The 19,854-nt window shown below is 51.0% G+C and overlaps 1 protein-coding gene across 1 annotated transcript in view; it reads right to left on the bottom strand.

Annotated features, from left to right (window-relative positions):
• LOC119974807 (protein spinster homolog 3-like) overlaps window positions 1-18,040 on the bottom strand; it is a 209,366-nt gene extending 191,326 nt beyond the window's left edge. The window contains exon 1 of the mRNA XM_038814074.1: window positions 17,783-18,040. Within this exon, the coding sequence (XP_038670002.1) occupies window positions 17,783-17,993 (211 nt within the window). The 5' untranslated portion in view covers window positions 17,994-18,040. The remainder of the gene's footprint in view (window positions 1-17,782) is intronic.
• Window positions 18,041-19,854: the final 1,814 nt, after the last annotated feature.

The raw sequence follows: 19,854 nt of genomic DNA, 5'->3' as shown, positions 1-19,854 counted from the left end.
AATGATCGGCAGGCCGGCCTCTTCCCAACCCCCGCTCCAGCGCTCTTCCCTACTGCCCGCGCCCGTTTCGCGCCATCATAAAATGCAACGGCGTTCACGACGGCGCGGACACTTAGTCCCGCGATCGATGAATCGCACCCACTGTTCCATAAACGTACACTGGAGAAAGGAACACAGCTTTTGCTCATTCCCACCTCAGTCAGAAGGTTATGGGTTCAGGTCCCACTCCAGACAGTTCTAGTGAATGAAAGGAAGAATTCTGGTCTCTGAAATACTAGGTTGATAGCCAACAGGCTACTCGTATCCAATAGAAGAGGAGTGGCCGCCCTTGCTACCAATCGCATTCAGCTAGCCCCCATGGTAAGGTCAACATCAATTATTTACTTTGATGAATATCAGAGATCTTCCAATGCTGAAATAGTAAATGAAAGAACAGTTTCCATTTATAACAGCATGGTCCACAACTTTAGGAAATCTTCAAAACACTTTACAGCCAATAGGCACTTTTGAAGTGCAGTCACTGATGTCATTAGGAAATCCCTAAGCTAAATAGGGCACAGCAAACTCCCACAAACATTAATGAGGGGAATGACCAGATAACCTTTTTTATTGCGTTGATTGAGGAATAAAGTTTGGTCATCCAGAAAGAGGAAGACCGCTGTCTCTTTAAAGACAGTTCCTTGGAATTCTTTACTTCCACCTGAAGACCTTTGTTTAATATCACATCTGGAAGGCACCACCTTTCGCAGAGCAGCACTCCCTCAGTACTACGCTGATGTGTTGGCCTAGGTTTTGTGCTTAATTTTCTTAAGTGGGATTTGAACTCGAGGCAAGGGTGTGACCTACTAAACTATGGATTCCACAATCTGAAGAGTGGCTTGTTCATGAAGAGAAGAGACATACATAATGACACTTGTGTCAATGTATCAGCAATTGCCTTGTTTGGCAATTACCTTGTTAAGCTAATTGCATTGTTAAGGTGATCAGTATTGCCCCACCTGTAAATGTAAACAGTTGCTGATTCCTGGAAAGTGGGATCTGGCTCTCCAATGCTGAAATGGCCGAGAGAGCCACTACATCCCCAAGAATTACCATGAACTGTCAGGTTTTGTTCCCATAAGATAGAAATGGACACAGCTGGAGCAGGGGAGGAAGGAACTGAAGAGTCTATCACTCTGTTGAGCTGGCTTGAGAATAAACCTGCCTGAGTAAAATACTAGCTTTAGACTCATTCTTTCACCATTTGCTATTATTAGAATTAACACTTTGTTGGCACTGAATTCTCTTTGTAGTTGAAAAAGTAAAACTGAGTGCTCCCGGCTCTATCCTTGATTCAAGGGTGTGTCAGGATACTGTATAACAGGATGGTTCACTTGCGATTGATAAGTACGTTTCTCAGGCACTAGTGTGGAGCCTTCAGGAACCAGGAGGAAACCTTCATCAAATCACAAAAAGTTGGTATATACAGGTGATTAGGAAGGCAAATGGAAGGTGCACAGTGTTTAGCACAGCTGCCTCGTGGCACCGAGGACCCAGGTTCGATCCCGGCCCCTGGTCACTGTCCGTGTGACGTTTGCACATTGTCTGCCTGGGTCTTACCCCCACAATCCAAAGATGTGCAGGGTAGGTGAATTGACCATGCTAAAGTGTCCCTTAATTGGAAGAAAGTTTTTTAAAAAGGAAGGCTTTTTGAAGAATGAAATGTTGGAATATAAAAGGAGGAAAATTCTGCCACAGTTGTAGAGACACTTACTTAGGAAAGGATCAAATTATATTAGAAGCTGTTCCTAGAGACAGTTCCTGGGATGAAGGGTTATTTTATGGGGAAATGTTCGACAGGCTGGGCCTGAATCCATTGGAGTTTAAGAAGTAATCTGATTGAAACATATAAGATCCTGCAGGGATTTGGCAGGGTGGAAGCTGAGAGCATGTTTTCCCCCTGAGTGGGAGACTAGAACTAGGGGGACAAGATTAAAAATGAGGAGTCTCCCATTTACGATGGAAATGAGGGAAATTTATTTTCTCCCAGAGCCATTCGTCTATGGAGTTCTCTGCCCCAGAGAGCAGAGGAGGCTGGGTCACTGAATATATTTAATTCTGACATTAGATTAATTTTTAAATAAATTTGGATTGGATTGGATTGGATTTGTTTATTGTCACGTGTACCGAGGTACAGTGAAAAGTATTTTTCTGCAAGCAGCTCAACAGATCATTCAGTACATGGGAAGAAAAGGGAATTGAACAGAATTCAAGAAAATACATGAGAATACATAATAGGGCAACACAAGATATACAATGTAACTACATAAGCATTGGCATCGGATGAAGCAGACAGGGTGTAGTGTTAATGAGGACAGTCCATAAAAGGGTCATTTAGGAGTCTGGTGACAGTGGGGAAGAAGCTGTTTTTGAGTCTGTTCGTCCGTGTTCTCAGACTTCTGAATCTCCTGCCCGATGGAAGAAGTTGGAAAAGTGAGTAAGCCGGGTGGGAGGGATCCTTGATTATGCTGCCTGCTTTCCCCCGGCAGCGGGAGGTGTAGATGGAATCAATGGATGGGAGGCAGGTTCGTGTGATGGACTGGGCGGTATTCACGACTCTCTGAAGTTCCTTGCGGTCCTGGGCCGAGCAGTTGCCATACCAGGCTGTGATGCAGCCCGAGAGGATGCTCTCTATAGTGCATCTGTAAAAGTTGGTAAGGGTTAATGTGGACATGCCAAATTTCCTTAGTTTCCTGAGGAAGTAAAGGCGCTGTTGTGCTTTCTTGGTGATAGCGTCGACATGAGTGGACCAGGATAGATTTTTGGTGATGTGCACCCCTAGGAATTTGAAACTGCTCACCATCTCTACCTCAGCTCCGTTGATGCTGACAGGGGTGTGTACAGTACTATGCTTCCTGAAGTCGATGACCAGCTCTTTAGTTTTGCTGGCATTAAGGGAGAGATTGTTGTCGTTGCACCACTCCACTAAGTTCTCTATCTCCCTCCTGTATTCAGACTCGTCGTTGTTCGAGATCCGGCCCACTATGGTCGTATCGTCAGCAAACTTGTAGATGGAGTTGGAACCAAGTTTTGCCATGCAGTCGTGTGTGTACAGGGAGTAGAGTAGGGGGCTAAGTACACAGCCTTGCGGGGCACCGGTGTTGAGGACTATTGTGGAGGAGGTGTTGGTGTTCATTCTTACTAACTGTGGTCTGTTGGTCAGAAAGTCAAGGATCCAGTTGCAGAGTGGAGAGCCAAGTCCTAGGTTTTGGAGCTTTGATATGAGCTTGGCTGGGATTATGATGTTGAAGGCGGAGCTGTAGTCAATAAATAAGAGTCTGATGTAGGAGTCCTTGTTTTCGAGATGCTCTTTTGAGTGTAGGGCCAGGGAAATGGCGTCTGATGTGGATCGGTTGCGACGGTATGCGAATTGAAGTGGGTCAAGGCATTCCGGGAGTATGGAGGTGATGCGCTTCATGATCAGCCTCTCAAAGCACTTCATTACAACTGACGTCAGGGGCCACCGGGCGGTAGTCATTGAGGCACGTTGCCTGGTTCTTCCTTGGTACCGGTATGATGGTGGTCTTCTTGAAGCAGGTGGGGACCTCGGAGTGGAGTAGGGATAGGTTAAAGATGTCTGTGAAAACCTCTGCCAGCTGGTCCGCGCAGGTTCTGAGTGCACGACCAGGGATCCCGTCCGGGCCCATCGCCTTCCGTGGGTTCACTTTCAGGAAGGCCAATCTGACTTCGGAAACTGTGATGGTGGGTATGGGTGAATTATGGGTTGCTGGGGCACTCGATAGCGGGTTGTTGGTTACCTGCTCAAACCGAGCATAGAATGCGTTAAGTTCATCGGGGAGGGGTGCACTGCTGCCAGAGATACTGCTCGGCTTCGCTTTGTAGCCCGTTGTGTTGCTTAGTCCTTGCCACAACCGCCGAGAGTCTGTCTGTGACTCTAGCTTAGTTTGATATTCTCTCTTGGCATCTCGGATGGCTTTGCGGAGGTCGTACCTGGATTTCTTGTATAGGACATTTAGAGTACAGTTAGTACTGTACATCTAGAGGAATTTAGAGTACCCAATTATTTTTTTCCAATTAAGGGGCAATTTAGCATGGCCAATCCACCTATCCTGCATATCTTTTGGGTTGTGGGGGTGAAACCCACGCAGACACAGGGAGAATGTGCAAACTCCTCACCCAGAGCCAGGATTTGAACCCGGGTCTTCAGCGCCGTAGGTAGCAATGCTAACCACTGTGCCACCATGCTGCCCTGAAATTAGATTCTTGATTGGCAAGGTTGTCAAAGGATATAGTGGGTAGACAGGAAAGTAGAGTTGAAGCCACAATCAAATCAACCATGAGTATCGGAGCAGGCTCAGAGGGCCGAATGGCCTAATTCCTGCTCCTAATTTGTTTAGTCATATAGTTTGCATGTAAATTCTGACTGGTACGAACTGTAGGTGGTAAAGACTAGCTTCATTGATGTGACCAAAAAGGCAAGCATTGCACTCAGTCATGTTGAAACTAGCAGTGAGACACTGACATGCTCATTATCAAGAAGAAAACTGGGCAGTTAACCCTTCATGGGTTTTTAAAGGCAATAGATTTTTAAGGCAAATATTTTTTGACCAATTTAACAGAGATATTTGGAAAGGTAAAGGAAATGCAATAGGCCGAATAATGTGCTGTACATTCTATGCTTCAATGACTATATATCATAGATATCATAGAATTTGCAGTGCAGAAGGAGGCCATTCGGCCCATTGAGTCTGCACCGGCTCTTGGAAAGAGCACCCCACCCAAGGTCAACACCTCCACCTTATCCCCATAACCCAGTAACCCCACCCAACACTAAGAGCAATTTTGGACCCTAAGGGCAATTTATCATGGCCAATCCACCTAACCTGCACATCTTTGGACTGTGGGGGGAAACCGGAGAACCCGGAGGAAACCCACGCACACACGGGGAGGATGTGCAGACTCCACACAGACAGTGACCCAAGCCGGAATCGAACCTGGGACCCTGGAGCTGTGAAGCCATTGTGCTATCCACCCGAACACCCACGCACACAAAAGTGCAAACTCAACACAGACAGTCACCCAAGGCTGGAATTGAGCCCGGGTCCCTGGCGCTGTGAGACAGCAGTGCTAACCACTGTGCTACTCTGCTGCGCATATTGCTTAAAGCTTTCTATAACTTTCAAAACTTTGGGGCGGCACGGTGGCGCAGTGGTTAGCACTGCTGCCTCACGGCATCGAGGACCCGGTTTCAATTTCGGCCACGGGTCACTGTCCATGTGAAGTTTGCCCATTGTCTCTGTGTGGGTATCACCCTCACAACCCAAAGATGTGCAGGGTAGGTGAATTGGCCATGCTAAATTTCCCCTTAATTGGGAAAGAAACGAATTGGGTACCTTAAATTTTTTTTTATTTCAAAACTTAGAAACTAATGGATAAATAACTGGTTAAATTGACCAACACAGAAGATTTCTGAGATAGATAATAAAATGAAACGTTTCTTTTGAAACGATGTGAGAGGGCAGGCTGCCTGCTTTGCCTGGGGGTGAGAATTGAGATAATTTGCAGCTTGCAAGAAAAAGTTTGCAACATATAGCACATGAGAGCAGGAAGAGGTCACTTCTGTAATCTATGTCACAGTGCTGTGGTATCACAGGCCTCGTAAAGAGTACCATTGTTTTTTCCTCACAAATCTGACCCAATACCAGCTCTCCCCAGCAGTGTGTACAGGACCACACAACAGCACATAAAGGAGGTTGTGCCTGGGTCATCTCTATGAAAAAGTGATCCATGTAGTTCCCAAATTCTACTGCTTATCCCCCATTGCCCTTCCATTGTTTAAGTTCCAACATTTGTTCACTGTTTCCACATGGTACTTTACTGTGTGTCAAAATTATCAGCAATTTTATTGTTTTAAAAAAAAATAATTTTTATTCAAATTTTTCAACAACAAATTTTCTCCCAACAATAAAATAAACAAGGCATAGAAAAAACAGAAAGAAAAGCCCCTCCCCAATACAAAACGATAAATTAATAACAAAAAAGAAAGTAACAAACATATAGTTGCAAAAACAAACCCCCTTAACAGACCCATAATCCAGCCCCCCCCCCCCCCCCCCCCCCCCGGGTTGCTGCTGAAATTGACCACCCCCTAACACTACGCCAGGAAATCAAGAAAAGGCTGCCACCGCCGGAAGAACCCTTGCCGACCCCCTCAGGGCAAACTTGACCCTCTCCAGTTTGATGAACCCAGCCATGTCGTTGACCCAGGATTCCGGGCTCAGGGGCTTTGCGTCCCTCTACTGTAAAAGAATCCTGCGCCGGGCTACTAGAGACGCAAAGGCCAGAATACCGGCCTCTCTCGCCTCCTGCACTCCCGGCTCCGATGCTACCCCGAAGATCGCGAGCCCCCAGCCCGGTTCCACCCTGGAACCGACCACCTTGGACAAGTTCCCCGCCAACCCCTTCCAGAAACCCTCCAACGCCGGACACGCCCGGAACATATCGGTGTGATCCGCTGGGCTCCCCGAACACCTCCCACACCTGTCCTCACCCCCAAAGAACCGGCTCAGGCTGGTCCCAGTCGTATACGCCCTATGCAGCACCTTCAGCTGAATTCAGCTGAGCCGTGCGCAAGAAGAGGACAAATTCACCCTCCACAGGGCATCCGCCCACGTCCCCTCGTCGATCTCCTCCCCAGCTCCTCCTCCCACTTCACTTTCAGCTCCTCCACCGAGGCCTCCTCCCCCTCCTGCATTACCTGATAAATTGTCGAGATCCTACCCTCACCGACCCACGTCCCCGAGAACCTACCCTCACCGACCCACGTCCCCGAGAAAACCCTATCCTGCACCTCCCTTGGCGGCCGTAGCGGAAACTCCGCCACCTGCCGCTTAACAAACGCCCTAATCTGCATATACTTGAAAGTATTCTCGGGGGGAGACCCCACTTCCCCAGCAACTCCTCTAAAGTCGGAAACTTCCCGTCGCTAAAAGGGTCCCCCATCCGCCTGATGCCTGCCCTATGCCAACTCAAAAACCCGCCATCTATTCTCCCTGGTGCAAACCGGTGGTTGCCCCGTATCGGGGTCCAAACTGAGGCCTTCACTTCTCCCCTATGCCGCCTCCACTGCCCCCAAATTTTGAGGGAAGCCACCACTACTGGACTCGTAGAATACCTTGCCGGGGGGAGTGGGAGCGGGGCCGTCACCAGTGCCTCCAAACTCGTGCCCACACAGGACGCCACCTCCAACCTCTTCCATGCGGCACCATCCCCCTCCATCACCCACCTACGAATCATTGCCACATTCGCAGCCCAGTAGTACCCACACAGGTTGGGAAACGCCAAACCACCTGCCTCCCTTCCTCGCGCCAGGAATACCCTCCTCACTCTCAGGGTCTTCCGCGCCCACACGAACCCCAGAATACTCTTATTAACCCTCCTAAAGAAAGCCTTCGGAATCAAGATGGGGAGACACTGGAAGAGAAACAAAAACCTCGGGAGCACCGTCATCTTAACCGACTGGACCCTGCCCGCCAAGGAGAGTGGCAGCGCATCCCACCTCCTAAACCCCTCCTCCATCTCTTCCACCAGCCTCGAAAAGTTTAGCCTATCTAGGGCCCCCCAGCTCCTAGCTATCTGGACGCCAAGATACCTAAAGCTCCTCTCCGCCCTCTTCAACGGGAGCTATCTCCCTCTCCTGGTCCCCCACGTGTATCACAAACAGCTCATTCTTCCCCACGTTGAGCTTATAGCCCGAAAAGTCACCAAACTCCCCAAGTATCCTCAACACCTCTGGCATCCCGCCCGCCGGATCCGCGATGTACAACAGTAAATCATCCGTGTACAGCGACAGCCAGTGCTCCTCCTCTCCCCCCCCCCCCCCTCCCCCACCACCACCAGCACAATCCCCCTCCAGTTCTTCGAATCCCTCAGCGCCATGGCAAGGGGTTCAATCGCCAACACGATGTCCCTGCCTCGTCCCCCGGGACAGCCGAAAGTCCTCCGACCTCCTCCCATTCGTCACCACGCTCGCTACCGGAGCACTATACAACAGCCTCACCCACCTAATGAATCCCTCACCGAAACCAAATCTCCTCAACACTTCCCACAGGTAGCTCCACTCCACCCTATCGAAGGCCTTCTCCGCATCCATCGATGCTACTATTTCCGCCTCCCCATCCGCTGCCGACATCATTATAACATTAAGTAGCCGCCGCGCATTGACATTCAGCTGCCTCCCCTTCACAAACCCCGTTTGATCCTAATGGATAACCAGCGGGACTGCATCTTCCACCCTCCTGGACAGTACCTTAGCCAACAACTTTGCGTCCACGTTGAGGAGTGAGATCAGCCTGTAAGACCCACACTGGAGGGAATCCTTATCCCGCTTCAGAATCAGTGAAATTATTGCTCTAGGCATCGTCGGGGGCAAAGCCCCCCACTACCTCGCCTCATTAACAACGGGCCCAGCAGGTCTGAGAACTTCTTATAAAACTCCACCGGGAACCCATCAGGTCCCGGTGCTTTCCCTGTCTGCATGCTCCCCAGCGCCTCAATCAGCTCCTCCAACTCGATTGGGGCCCCCAGACCCTCCACCCGCTCCTCCTCCACTCTTGGGAACTCCAGCTTATCCAGAAAGCGGTCCATCCTGCCCACCTCCCTAAGGGGCACCGACCGGTCCAGCTCCTCGTAGAAGGACCTGAACACCCCATTAATGTCCCTAGCACTCCGCACCAGGTTCCCTCCTACATCCCTAACTCCCCCTATCTCTCTCGCTGCCTCCCGCTTCCGGAGCCGGTGGGCCAGCATCCGACTTGCCTTCTCCCCGTACTCGTACAGCGCTCCCTGCGCCCTCCTCCACTGCGCCTCCGCCTTCCGGGTGGTCAGTATATTAAACTCCGCTTGGAGACTGCGACGCTTCCTCAAAAGCCCCTCTTCCGGGACATCCGCATACCTCCTGTCCACCCTTACCATTTCTTCCACCAACCTCTCCCTCTCAACCCTCTCCCCCCTCTCCCTGTGCACCCGAATAGATATCAGCTCCCCTCTAACCACCGCCTTCAACGCTTCCCAGACCACCCCAACTTGCACCTCCCCATTGTCATTAGCTTCCAAATACCCCTCTATGCAGCTACGGACCCGCCCGCATACTTCCTCCTCTGACAGAAGCCCCACATCTAACCTCCACAGCGGGCACTGATCCTTCCCGTCCCCCAGCTCCAGGTCCACCGAATGCGGAGCGTGGTCCGATATGGCCATCACCGAATACTCCGCCCCCACCACTCTCGGGATTAGCGCCCTGCTGAGGACAAAAAAGTCAATCCGGGAATAAGCCTTGTTGACATGGGAGAAAAAGGAAAACTCCCTACCTCCCGGCCTCAAAAACCTCCAAGGGTCTACCCCTCCCATCTGATCCATGAACCCCCTCAGCACTGTGGCCGCCGCAGGCCTCTTGCCCGTCTTAGACCTCGAACGATCCAGGGCTGGGTCCAACACAGAATTAAAATCACCTCCCAAGATCAAGCCCCCCCCCCCCCATCTCCAGGTCCGGAATCCGGCTCAACATTCGCCGCATGAAACCTGCATCGTCCCAGTTGGGGACGTACACATTAACCAGAACCACCCGCTCCCCTTGAAGCCTACCACTCACCATTACATATCTGCCACAGCTGTCCGCCACCACACTCGACGCCACAAACGACAAGCTCTTACCAACTAAAATCTCCACCCCTCGATTCTTCGCATCTAGCCCCGAGTGAAACACCTGTCCAACCCAGCCTCTTCTCAGCCTCACCTGATCCGCCACTTTTTTTTTTTTTTTTTTTTGTTTTTTTTTTTTTTAATTTTTTTATTGGAATTTTTTGCAGAAAATATATAAAAAAAGTATAGCAAAAAGCAGTAATATGCAACTAACAGCCCCATAACACCCACAATTCCCCCCATACCGTAACATCACATGTATCACATTCCCCCACCCCCCCCCAAACACGAGAACTTAACCATAAATTAAAATTAGATAAATCAAATTTAAATAAAATAAGCTAACATAATCAACGCCCCCCCCCCCACCCCCACCCCCCACCCCCCACCCCCCACCCCCCCACCCCCACCCCCCACCCCCCACCCCCACCCCCCACCCCCCACCCCCACCCACCCCCCCCCCGGGTTGCTGCTGCTACTGTCCCAGTACCCTATCGTTGAGCCAGAAAGTCGAGGAAAGGCTGCCACCGTTTAGAGAACCCTTGCACCGATCCTCTCAGGGCGAATTTAACCTTCTCTAGCTTAATAAAACCCGCCATGTCATTGATCCAGGTCTCCACGCTTGGGGGCCTCGCGTCCTTCCACTGTAGCAAAATCCTTCGCCGGGCTACTAGGGACGCAAAGGCCAGCACACCGGCCTCTTTCGCCTCCTGCACTCCCGGCTCTACCCCAACCCCAAAGATCGCGAGTCCCCATCCTGGCTTGACCCTGAATCCCACCACCCTTGACACCGTCCTCACCACCCCCTTCCAGAACTCCTCCAATGCCGGGCATGCCCAGAACATATGGGCATGGTTCGCTGGACTCCCCGAGCACCTGGCACACCTATCTTCACCCCCAAAGAACCTATTCATCCTCGTCCCAGTCATGTGGGCCCGGTGCAGCACCTTGAATTGCTGATCCGCCACTTTAAGGTGCGTCTCCTGGAGCATAGCCACGTCCGCTCCCAGCCCCTTCAAATGCGGCAAGACCCGGGACCGCTTCACCTGTCCATTCAGCCCCCTCACGTTCCATGTGTCCAACCGAATCTGGGGGGTCTTCCCCCTCCCTCTGCGCTGATCAGCCATAGCTCTCCCTCGGCACACCACATTCCCACAGAACCCCCCAGGCCCGTTCCCCACGGTGGCAGACACCCCTCCCAACCCCCCCCCTTCGGCCCCTCCAGCAGCAACCCGGTACCCCCCCATCCCCCCCCCCCTCCAAGCCCCCCCCCCCCACGCCCCCCCACGCCCCCCCAGCTAGGGCCCCCCCCAGCTGTGTAATCCCTTCCATCGTACTTCCGTAAGTCAGCCGACTCCTGCTGACCCCGACTGCTCCCACCACCCCACCACCCCAATGACCTCCCCACCCCGGTGTCACACAACCACCACTCCCCCCACCCAGTGCCGGTCCCGCCCACTGCGCCTCCAGCGCGGGAAGAAAGCCCGCTCTTCCATCTCAGACCCCGGCCCCCTGACCCAACACGCGGGAAAAAGAAGTGCGCGTGACCCAGCGGGACCGCGAACAGCTCCCCAGCCCTCCACCAGTGAAAAACAAGAAAGCACCAGAATAAATAAATAACAGCCCCAAAAAGCAAAAAAGCAAAAATGGCATCAACAAACACAACCAGAAAATCGAAAGGATACCCAAGAGGATAAGGCCTATGTACATCAGTCCCCAGCCCCCCAGTGCTCAGTTCGAGTCCAACTTCTCTGCCTGGAAGAAGGGCCAGGCATCCTCCGGGGAATCGAAGTAAAGCTGGCGATCTTTATAAGTGACCCAGAAGCGAGCCGGCTGTAACATGCCAAACTTCACCCCCTTCTTGTGAAACACTGCCTTCATCCGATTAAAACCAGCCCTTCTCTTTGCCACCTCCGCGCTCCAATCCTGATAAATCCGGATCTCTGAATTCTCCCACTTGCTGCTCCTCTCCTTCTTCGCCCATCTCAGCACACACTCACGGTCAACGAAGCGGTGAAAACGGACCAGCACCGCCCTAGGCGGTTCGTTCGGCTTGGGCTTCCTCAAAGGCGCTCGATGGGCCCCCTCCAGCTCCAAGGGCCCCTGGAACGATCCCGCGCCCATTAACTAATTCAACATCACGGCCACATAGGCCCCCAAGTCCGAACCTTCCAGCCCCTCCGGGAGGCCCAGGATCCGCAGGTTCTTCCGACGGGAGCGGTTCTCCATCTCCTCCATCCTCGCTAGCCATTTCTTGTGGAGCGCCTCGTGCAACTCCACCTTCACTGCCAGGCCTAGGAGTTCGTCCTCGCTCTCCGAGGCCTTTTGCCGTAGCTCTCTGATCTCTGCACCCTAAGCCGTCTGAGTCGCCATGAGCTTGTCCAGTGAGGCCTTAAATGGTTCCAAAAACTCAGCCTTCAGCTCTCTGAAGCAGTGCTTAAGCAGCTCCTGCTGCTCCTGCGCCCACTGCTGCCACGCTGCAGGTTCCCTGCCCGCCGCCATCTTGTTTCTCCTGCCTCGCACCTTTCTCTGCTCCAAAGCCGATTTTTTAACCGCTCCGCTCCTGGTCCAGTCCAACCTCCGGCAGATAAGCGCAGTGGATGTGTTCCCACACCGGGAAAAGTCCAGCCAGCACCGCTACGGGTCCTTAAAAGAGCCCAAAAGACCGAAAATAGCGGGAGCTACCGAACGTGCGGCTTAGCTCCGCATCACCGCAACCGGAAGTCCAGTAATTTTATTGTTAAGGTTTAATAGCAATTACATTATTAAACCAGTAAGAAGTCTTCCAACACCAGGTTAAAGTCCAACAGGTTTATTTGGACAGGTTTCACCTCACCTGATGAAGGAGCTGTGCTCCGAAAGCTGGTGATTCCAAATAAACCTGTTGGACTTTAACCTGGTGTTGGAAGACTTCCTACTGTGCTCACCCCAGTCCAACAGCGGCATCGCCACATCATTATTAAACCAGTGATGGGGTTTTGTACACCAAAATATCGAAAATTCCCAAAAAAGTATAAACGGGGATAGCTGGGGTACTGGAGGGCTGGAGTAGTGTTGGCTTTGTACTTAGTCAATACTTCATGGGGATACCCTGGGCAGGATTCTCCGCCGGCGGGATTCTCCGTTGCACCAGCAGTGCACCATGCCTGCGGGTTTCCCAGCGGCATGGGGTGGACACAATGGGAAATCCCATTGGCAGGTGGTGGGAACTGAGAATCTCCCTGTGGGCCATTGAGGAACACGCGGCTGGCGGACACAGGAATCCCACCTTGGTTTTGACTCCTCCAACAGGTTTGGATCTGTATAGGATGGTGCACACTAAAATGTGCAGCATGGCCGGGAATGCCTCTCAGATCAGGCCTCTGCCTAAACTGATTTCTAAAGCTAGGAATTTGCTCCATTCCCCTCAAAATATCCCCAAAAAATTGATGCAAAGAAATAGGCCACTCGACCCAAATGGTCTAAATTCCAGTCAAATCTTCTCCTACCCTACTTCACCTCATCTACCCTGTTAATATTAATTTAAATAAAACAAAATCTCCTACAGTCTCTCTCTCCCGCCTTGACTCAAATCTCATGTCGTCTCTCATCCTGTGAACTGCTTTGAAATTTTTTTTGTATAAAACCCATTACGTTAATCCAATGTTTGCAATTTCACTTCCTCACAGTGAGTTCAGCTCACCAGGGCTCGTGATCCCAAAAGCAACCGTGGGACTCACCAGTCAACCAGAAGTAAAGTTTGGAGTCTTTTTGTTTGGCCCTGCCAATCGGAAAGTTCCAAATCAACACCAAGACCCAACCCCAAGGAGAAACAGATTTGCCTCAGACTCAAATGCCCAAATAGAGGGCAGGTCGAACCCATAGTTTAATTGTGGCAGGAATTTGAGCCAGGCGGTCAATTGGTCAAGTCCCACTCCAGGAAACATGAGCACAAAGTGCAAACTGACAGACCCAGTGCAGCACGGAACTGCTCTCATATAATTTACAGTGCAGAAGGAGGCCATTTGGCCCATCGAGTCTGCACCCACCCTTGGAAAGAGCACCCCACCAATGCCCACGCCCCCACCCCATCCCCGTAACCCAGTAACCACACCCAACCTTTTTGGACACGAAGGGCAATTTATCATGGCTAATTCACCTAACCTGCACATCTTTCGTCTGTGGGAGGAAACCGGAGCACCCGGAGAAAACCCACGCACACACGGGGAGAATGTGCAGACTCAGCACAGACAATGACCCAAGCCGGGAATCAAACCTGGGACCCTGGAGCTATGAAGCAACTGTGCTAGCCACTATGCAACGTGCTCCCCTCTGAATAGATGAAGATGCCAGCTTTCAGATTAAACATTAAGTTGATACACTGTGTGCTCGCTCATGTGAAGATTCTACTGGATTGCACAAAGAAGGGCGGGTGGGGGGGTTTCTTCTTCGCAAAAACATCACTGCACATTGACTGCATTGCTGTTTGTGGGATCTTGCTGTGCACTGATGGGCTACAATGCTTCCTACAGTACATACACTCCTTCCTCCGTTTGGAGTAAAGAGACATGGGGTGACAGTGCATACAAATCGTTGAACTCGACAAGGCAGGTTGAAAAAGTGGTTAGTAAAACATACAGAATCCTGCCTTTATAAATGGAATGCAAAAGGGCTGAATTCTCCGGCCTCCCAGCCGCACGTTTCTCCGTGCCGGGAGGCGGCGCGGCGGGAAGCGGCCCGCCGGTCACTGTCGGCGGGATTCTCTCCTCCCGCAGCTGTCAATGGGATTTCCCGTTGAAGACACCCAACGCCACCGGGAAACCCGCAGTGCTGCTGAGCTGCTGGCGGTAAACAGAGAATCCCAGCACCAGCAAACGGCCGGAGAATTCCGGCCTGTATCTGTATAAAACTCTGGTTCAGCCTCAACTGGAGTGTGGTGTCCAGGTCTGAGCACCACACTATAGGAAGGATGTGAAGGCTTTAGAGAGAGTGCAGAAATGATTCAGGGGAATGACCCAAGTTATGTAGGTTAATTGGAAAAGCTGGGCTCCCGGGAGATGGTTGTCAAAAGATTAGATAGGGCTGTTCAAAATAATGAGGGGTCTGGACTGAGTAGGTCGAGAGAGACTATTTTCATTGGCAGGAGGATTGAGAACCAGAGGACAGTGATTTAAAGTGATTGTTAAAATGAAGCAATAGACATGAAGAGAAACCTCTTTCACACGGCGAATGGTTCGGCTTTGGAAAGCGCTGTCTGAGAGTATGGTGGAGGCAGGTTCCATTTCAAAGGGGATTGGATAATTTATCTGAAGAGAAAAAACTTTCTGGACTTCCTGAGCTGAGTGGCTCCTGCAGAGGACGGCACAGGTACAAGGGGCTGAATGGCCTCTTGTACTGTTCCCATTCTGTGACAATATGATCTATAACAGCAATTATACAACAACAGCTTGAGGGCTCTTGAGGTCTCCAATGGTACCGTGTAAATTCAAATTCTTTCTTTCTGATGGCTGAGTGTTTGACTTTACAGTTTACCTGTACCTGACAGACTCACACTCTCACCATTGTCAGATGCACGCTCTCACTATTGTCATACTTACACTCTCACCATTGTCACACCCAAATTCTCACCATTGTCATGCCCACACTTTCACCATTGTCACACCCACACTCTCACCATTGCCAAACTCACACCTTCACCATTGTCGGACTCAAACTCTCACCACAGTCACATCCACACTCTCACCATTGTCACACCCACACTCTCACCTCGATCACACCCACACTCTCACCATTGTCACACCCACACTCTCACCATTGTCACACCCACACTCTCACCACTGTCACACCCACACTCTCACCATTGTCACACCCACACTCTCACCATTGTCACACCCACACTCTCACCATTGTCACACCCACACTCTCACCACTGTCACACCCACACTCTCACCACTGTCACAACCACACTCTCACTATTGTCACACCCACACTCTCACTATTGTCACACCCACACTCTCACCATTGTCACACCCACACTCTCACCACGATCACACCCACACTCTCACCATTGTCACGCCCACACTCTCACCATTGTCACACCCACACTCTCACCTCGATCACACCCACACTCTCACCATTGTCACACCCACACTCTCACCATTGTCACACCCATACTCTCACCACTGTCACACCATACTCTCACCACTGTCACACCCACACTCTCACCATTGTCACACCCACACTCTCACCATTGTCACACCCACACTCTCACCACGATCACACCCACACTCTCACCACTGTCACACCCACACTCTCACCACTGTCACACCCACACTCTCACCATTGTCACACCCACACTCTCACCATTGTCACACCCACACTCTCACCATTGTCACACCCACACTCTCACCATTGTCACACCCACACTCTCACCACAATCACAACCACACTCTCACCATTGTCACACCCACACTCTCACCATTGTCACACGCACACTCTCACCATTGTCGCACCCACACTCTCACCACGATCACACCCACACTCTCACCATTGTCACACCCACACTTTGTAAGACTCACGCTTTCACCATTGTCACATTCTGACCATTATCAAACTGCCACTGTAACAAATGTGAAAATGGATGGGGTGCTAGGAGTGGGGTGGGGAAGGTGGGACCGGCTCGGAAGTTTGGGAAAGCACAATCTCCATGAAAAGTGTCCTGAAAAAATCCTTTTAGAGACACAATGCAACGATATAAACATCATCAAAACAAACCACCACTGTCTCCCGTAATGTAATTAAAATGCCATCTGTTATTCTGTCTTTGCAAATTATGTTTGCAAAACAGTTTCAGACAAATTCCTCCCTTGTATACAGCAGTTTAGTTTAAGTCGTCCACTGACAACCCTGGCAAAACCCACGTTGCTGCTAATTTGAAATATTCAGAAGCGGCAGAGTTGCATCATTAAACCACTGGTAATAGAATCTTTTTTTAACTCTGGCTAACATTCCACGGAACATTTCAAAGTATATCCTACCCACGCCCTTACACACACAAGAGCAGTAGCAGCAATGTTGTGGGAACACCATTGCCTGCAAGTTTCTCTCCAAGTCACACAACATCCTGACCAGGTCATATATTTGGATGTTGCCTCTTTAGTGTTGGGTCAGTCACTTGGCCCTTTTCTGGGAGCAACCTGATCACAAGGGCTGGGTAAACGCCCACCTTCTCAAGACAGGTGAAGGTGGGCAATAAATGTCGATCTTCCCCCTTCGCCCACATTTGAAGAATGATTTATTTTAAGATTTGGGAGTTTCAGGGGCTCTTCCTGGGAGACGGTGCTGGTGAAAAGATCGAGAATGAGAGGGCACAATTTAAAGTGACTTGCAAAAGAAGCAAAAAGTGATGTGAGAAAAAGCATTTACACGCAGTGAGTGGTTAGGATCGGGAAGAGTGTGGTGGGGAGCAGGTTCAACCGAGGCATTTGAAAGGGAATTAAACTGTTACCATAAAAAGAATGTGTGGGGTTGAGGACAGATGTCAGGGGAATGGCATAAAGAACCGGCATGGTGGCATAGTGGTTAGAACTTCTGCCTCACAGCTTCAGGTTCCCCAGTTCAATTCCAGCCTTGGGTGATTGTCTGTGTGGAGTTTGCACATTCTCCCCATGTCTGCGTGGGTTCTCTCCGGGTGCTCCGGTTTCCTCCCACAGTCCAAAGATGTGCAGGTTAGGTGGATTGGCCATGCTAAATTGCCCTTAGTGCCCAGGGATATGCAGGTTAGCAGGTTAGGGTCACTGCCAACATGATAGACCGAATGCCTTCCTTCTGCTGTGTAGAAATTCTGTGATTCTGAAATACAAATTAAATAAAGGCATCTCACAACTCTTCGAATTGTTGCCCTGCCTGCCATTGACCAGGGGATGGAGAGGGGTAAATGGGGGAGGGAGTGGGTGGTAAACTTGAGACAACAGATGCTGCCATCACTTCAGAGAATACCAGTCCCCAGTGAGAGATTTGCCCCGGGTTGGTGGGTAATGGTTAATGACATTGAGAGTTAATGACATAGAGAGTGGAAACAACGGGAAAAAGGGCGCGCTCTCACCTGCAATGATAAAGCGATCCATGTAGTTGAGGAGGTTAATGAGAAACAAGATGAAGGTGACGATGTAGGACCTGGTCGGGGATATGTAGAAGTGTCCGGTGCCGTTGACCTGGACATTGTCCGCCTCCGCCTCCGCCCCCAGGCTCCCGGTTGAACCGTACCTGGCTGTTGCGGAGCGCTCCCTGGGCTGGGCGTCGCTGGCACCCTCCATACGAGTAGAAACTGGAGACGCAGCTTTGTTGGAAACACTTGTCTCAGAAAGCTCTTGTACTTCTGCAAAGTAACGGAAGGAATCCCCCTAGCGACAAATCAAACACTCTGGCTCTCAACCAGTAGTTCTCTCAAACAGTAGACTGCACTGCTCTACATACCACAGCAGAGGCATTGCAGGGGCATAAACATCCTCCTTCAAAGACTGCTTACCCACGATTGACCAGCCAGATCTTTCTGTGGCCAATTTCATTTGTTCCAACGGGACAAGTGAAGGAATTTCAGAGAACTGACCAAGAGGTGGCCAGCAAGTAAAAAGTAGTCACCACAGTCCCAGATGATCATCGGCTGCTTTTAAATATTGAGGGGAGAAAGCTGACTGGTGCTGATTTAACCTGAGGGTCACCACACCACACGCCAGGGGGGCAAGGCTGAGAAGGTGGCACGGTGGCACAGTGGTTAGCACTGCTGCCTCACAGCTCCAGGGACCCGGGTTCAATTCCGGCCTCGGGTGACTGTGCGGAGTTTGCACTTCCTTCCTGTGTCTGCGTGGGTTTTCTCCAGGTGCTCCGGTTTCCTCCCACAGTCCAAAGATGTGCAGGTTAGGTGGATTGATAAAATTGCCCCATAGTGTCCAAAAGGTTAGGTGGGGTCACGGAGATAGGGTCGCGGTGTGGGCCTAGGTTGGGTGCTCTTTCCAAGGGTTGGTGCAGACTCGATGGGCTGAATGGCCTCCTTCACTGTAGAGATTCTATGATTCTAAGACGGGACCTTCATGCAGGGCATTCAACTTTCAAACTGTCCTGTTAAGGCATTATGGTGCTATGAAGCAAAAGTGCTAACCACTGTGGGGCCTCACGGTAGCATGGTGGTTAGCATCAATGCTTCACAGCTCCAGGGTCCCAGGTTCGATTCCCGGCTGGGTCACTGTCTGTGTGGAGTCTGCACGTCCTCCCCTTGTGTGCGTGGGTTTCCTCCGGGTGCTCCGGTTTCCTCCCACAGTCCAAAGATGTGCGGGTTAGGTGGATTGGCCTTGCTAAATTGCCCGTAGTGTAAGGTTAATGGGGGGATTGTTGGGTTACGGGTATACGGGTTACGTGGGTTTAAGTAGGGTGATCATTGCTCGGCACAACATCGAGGGCCGAAGGGCCTGTTCTGTGCTGTACTGTTCTATTCTATGTTCTATGTTCTATGTGCTACCACACCGCCCAATCTGCCACGGTGATCATGAAACTGTCATAAAAACCCACCTGATACATGAATGGGCTTTTGGGAAGGAAATCTGCCATCCATACATGGTCTGGCCTGCATGTGACTCCAGATCTACAGTAATCTGGTTGGCTCTGAACTGCCCTCTGACATGGCCTAGCAAGCCACACAGTCCAAGGGCAATTAGGGATGGGCAACAAATGCCTGCCCAGCCAGTGATGCCCACATCCTCTGCCCTGGGGCAGCAGGGTAGCATGGTGGTTAGCATAAATGCTTCACAGCTCCAGGGTCCCAGGTTCGATTCCCGGCTGGGTCACTGTCTGTGTGGAGTCTGCACGTCCTCCCCCTGTGTGCGTGGGTTTCCTCCGGGTGCTCCGGTTTCCTCCCACAGTCCAAAGATGTGCGGGTTAGGTGGATTGGCCATGCTAAATTGCCCGTAGTGTCCTAATAAAAGTAAGGTTAAGGGGGGGCTTGTTGGGTTACGGGTATAGGGTAGATATGTGGGTTTGAGTAGGGTGATCATGGCTCGGCACAACATGGAGGGCCGAAGGGCCTGTTCTGTGCTGTACTGTTCTATGTTCTATGTGTTGTTGCAGCTGCACTCATCCAGGCAAGTAGAGAGTATGCCATCTGACTTGCGTTTGACTCACTCT

This window comes from Scyliorhinus canicula, chromosome 12 (assembly GCF_902713615.1).
Source record: "Scyliorhinus canicula chromosome 12, sScyCan1.1, whole genome shotgun sequence".
Taxonomy (NCBI): domain Eukaryota; kingdom Metazoa; phylum Chordata; class Chondrichthyes; order Carcharhiniformes; family Scyliorhinidae; genus Scyliorhinus; species Scyliorhinus canicula.
The sequence above is the reverse complement of the archived record's forward strand: the minus strand, read 5'-3'. Positions and strand labels throughout refer to the sequence as shown.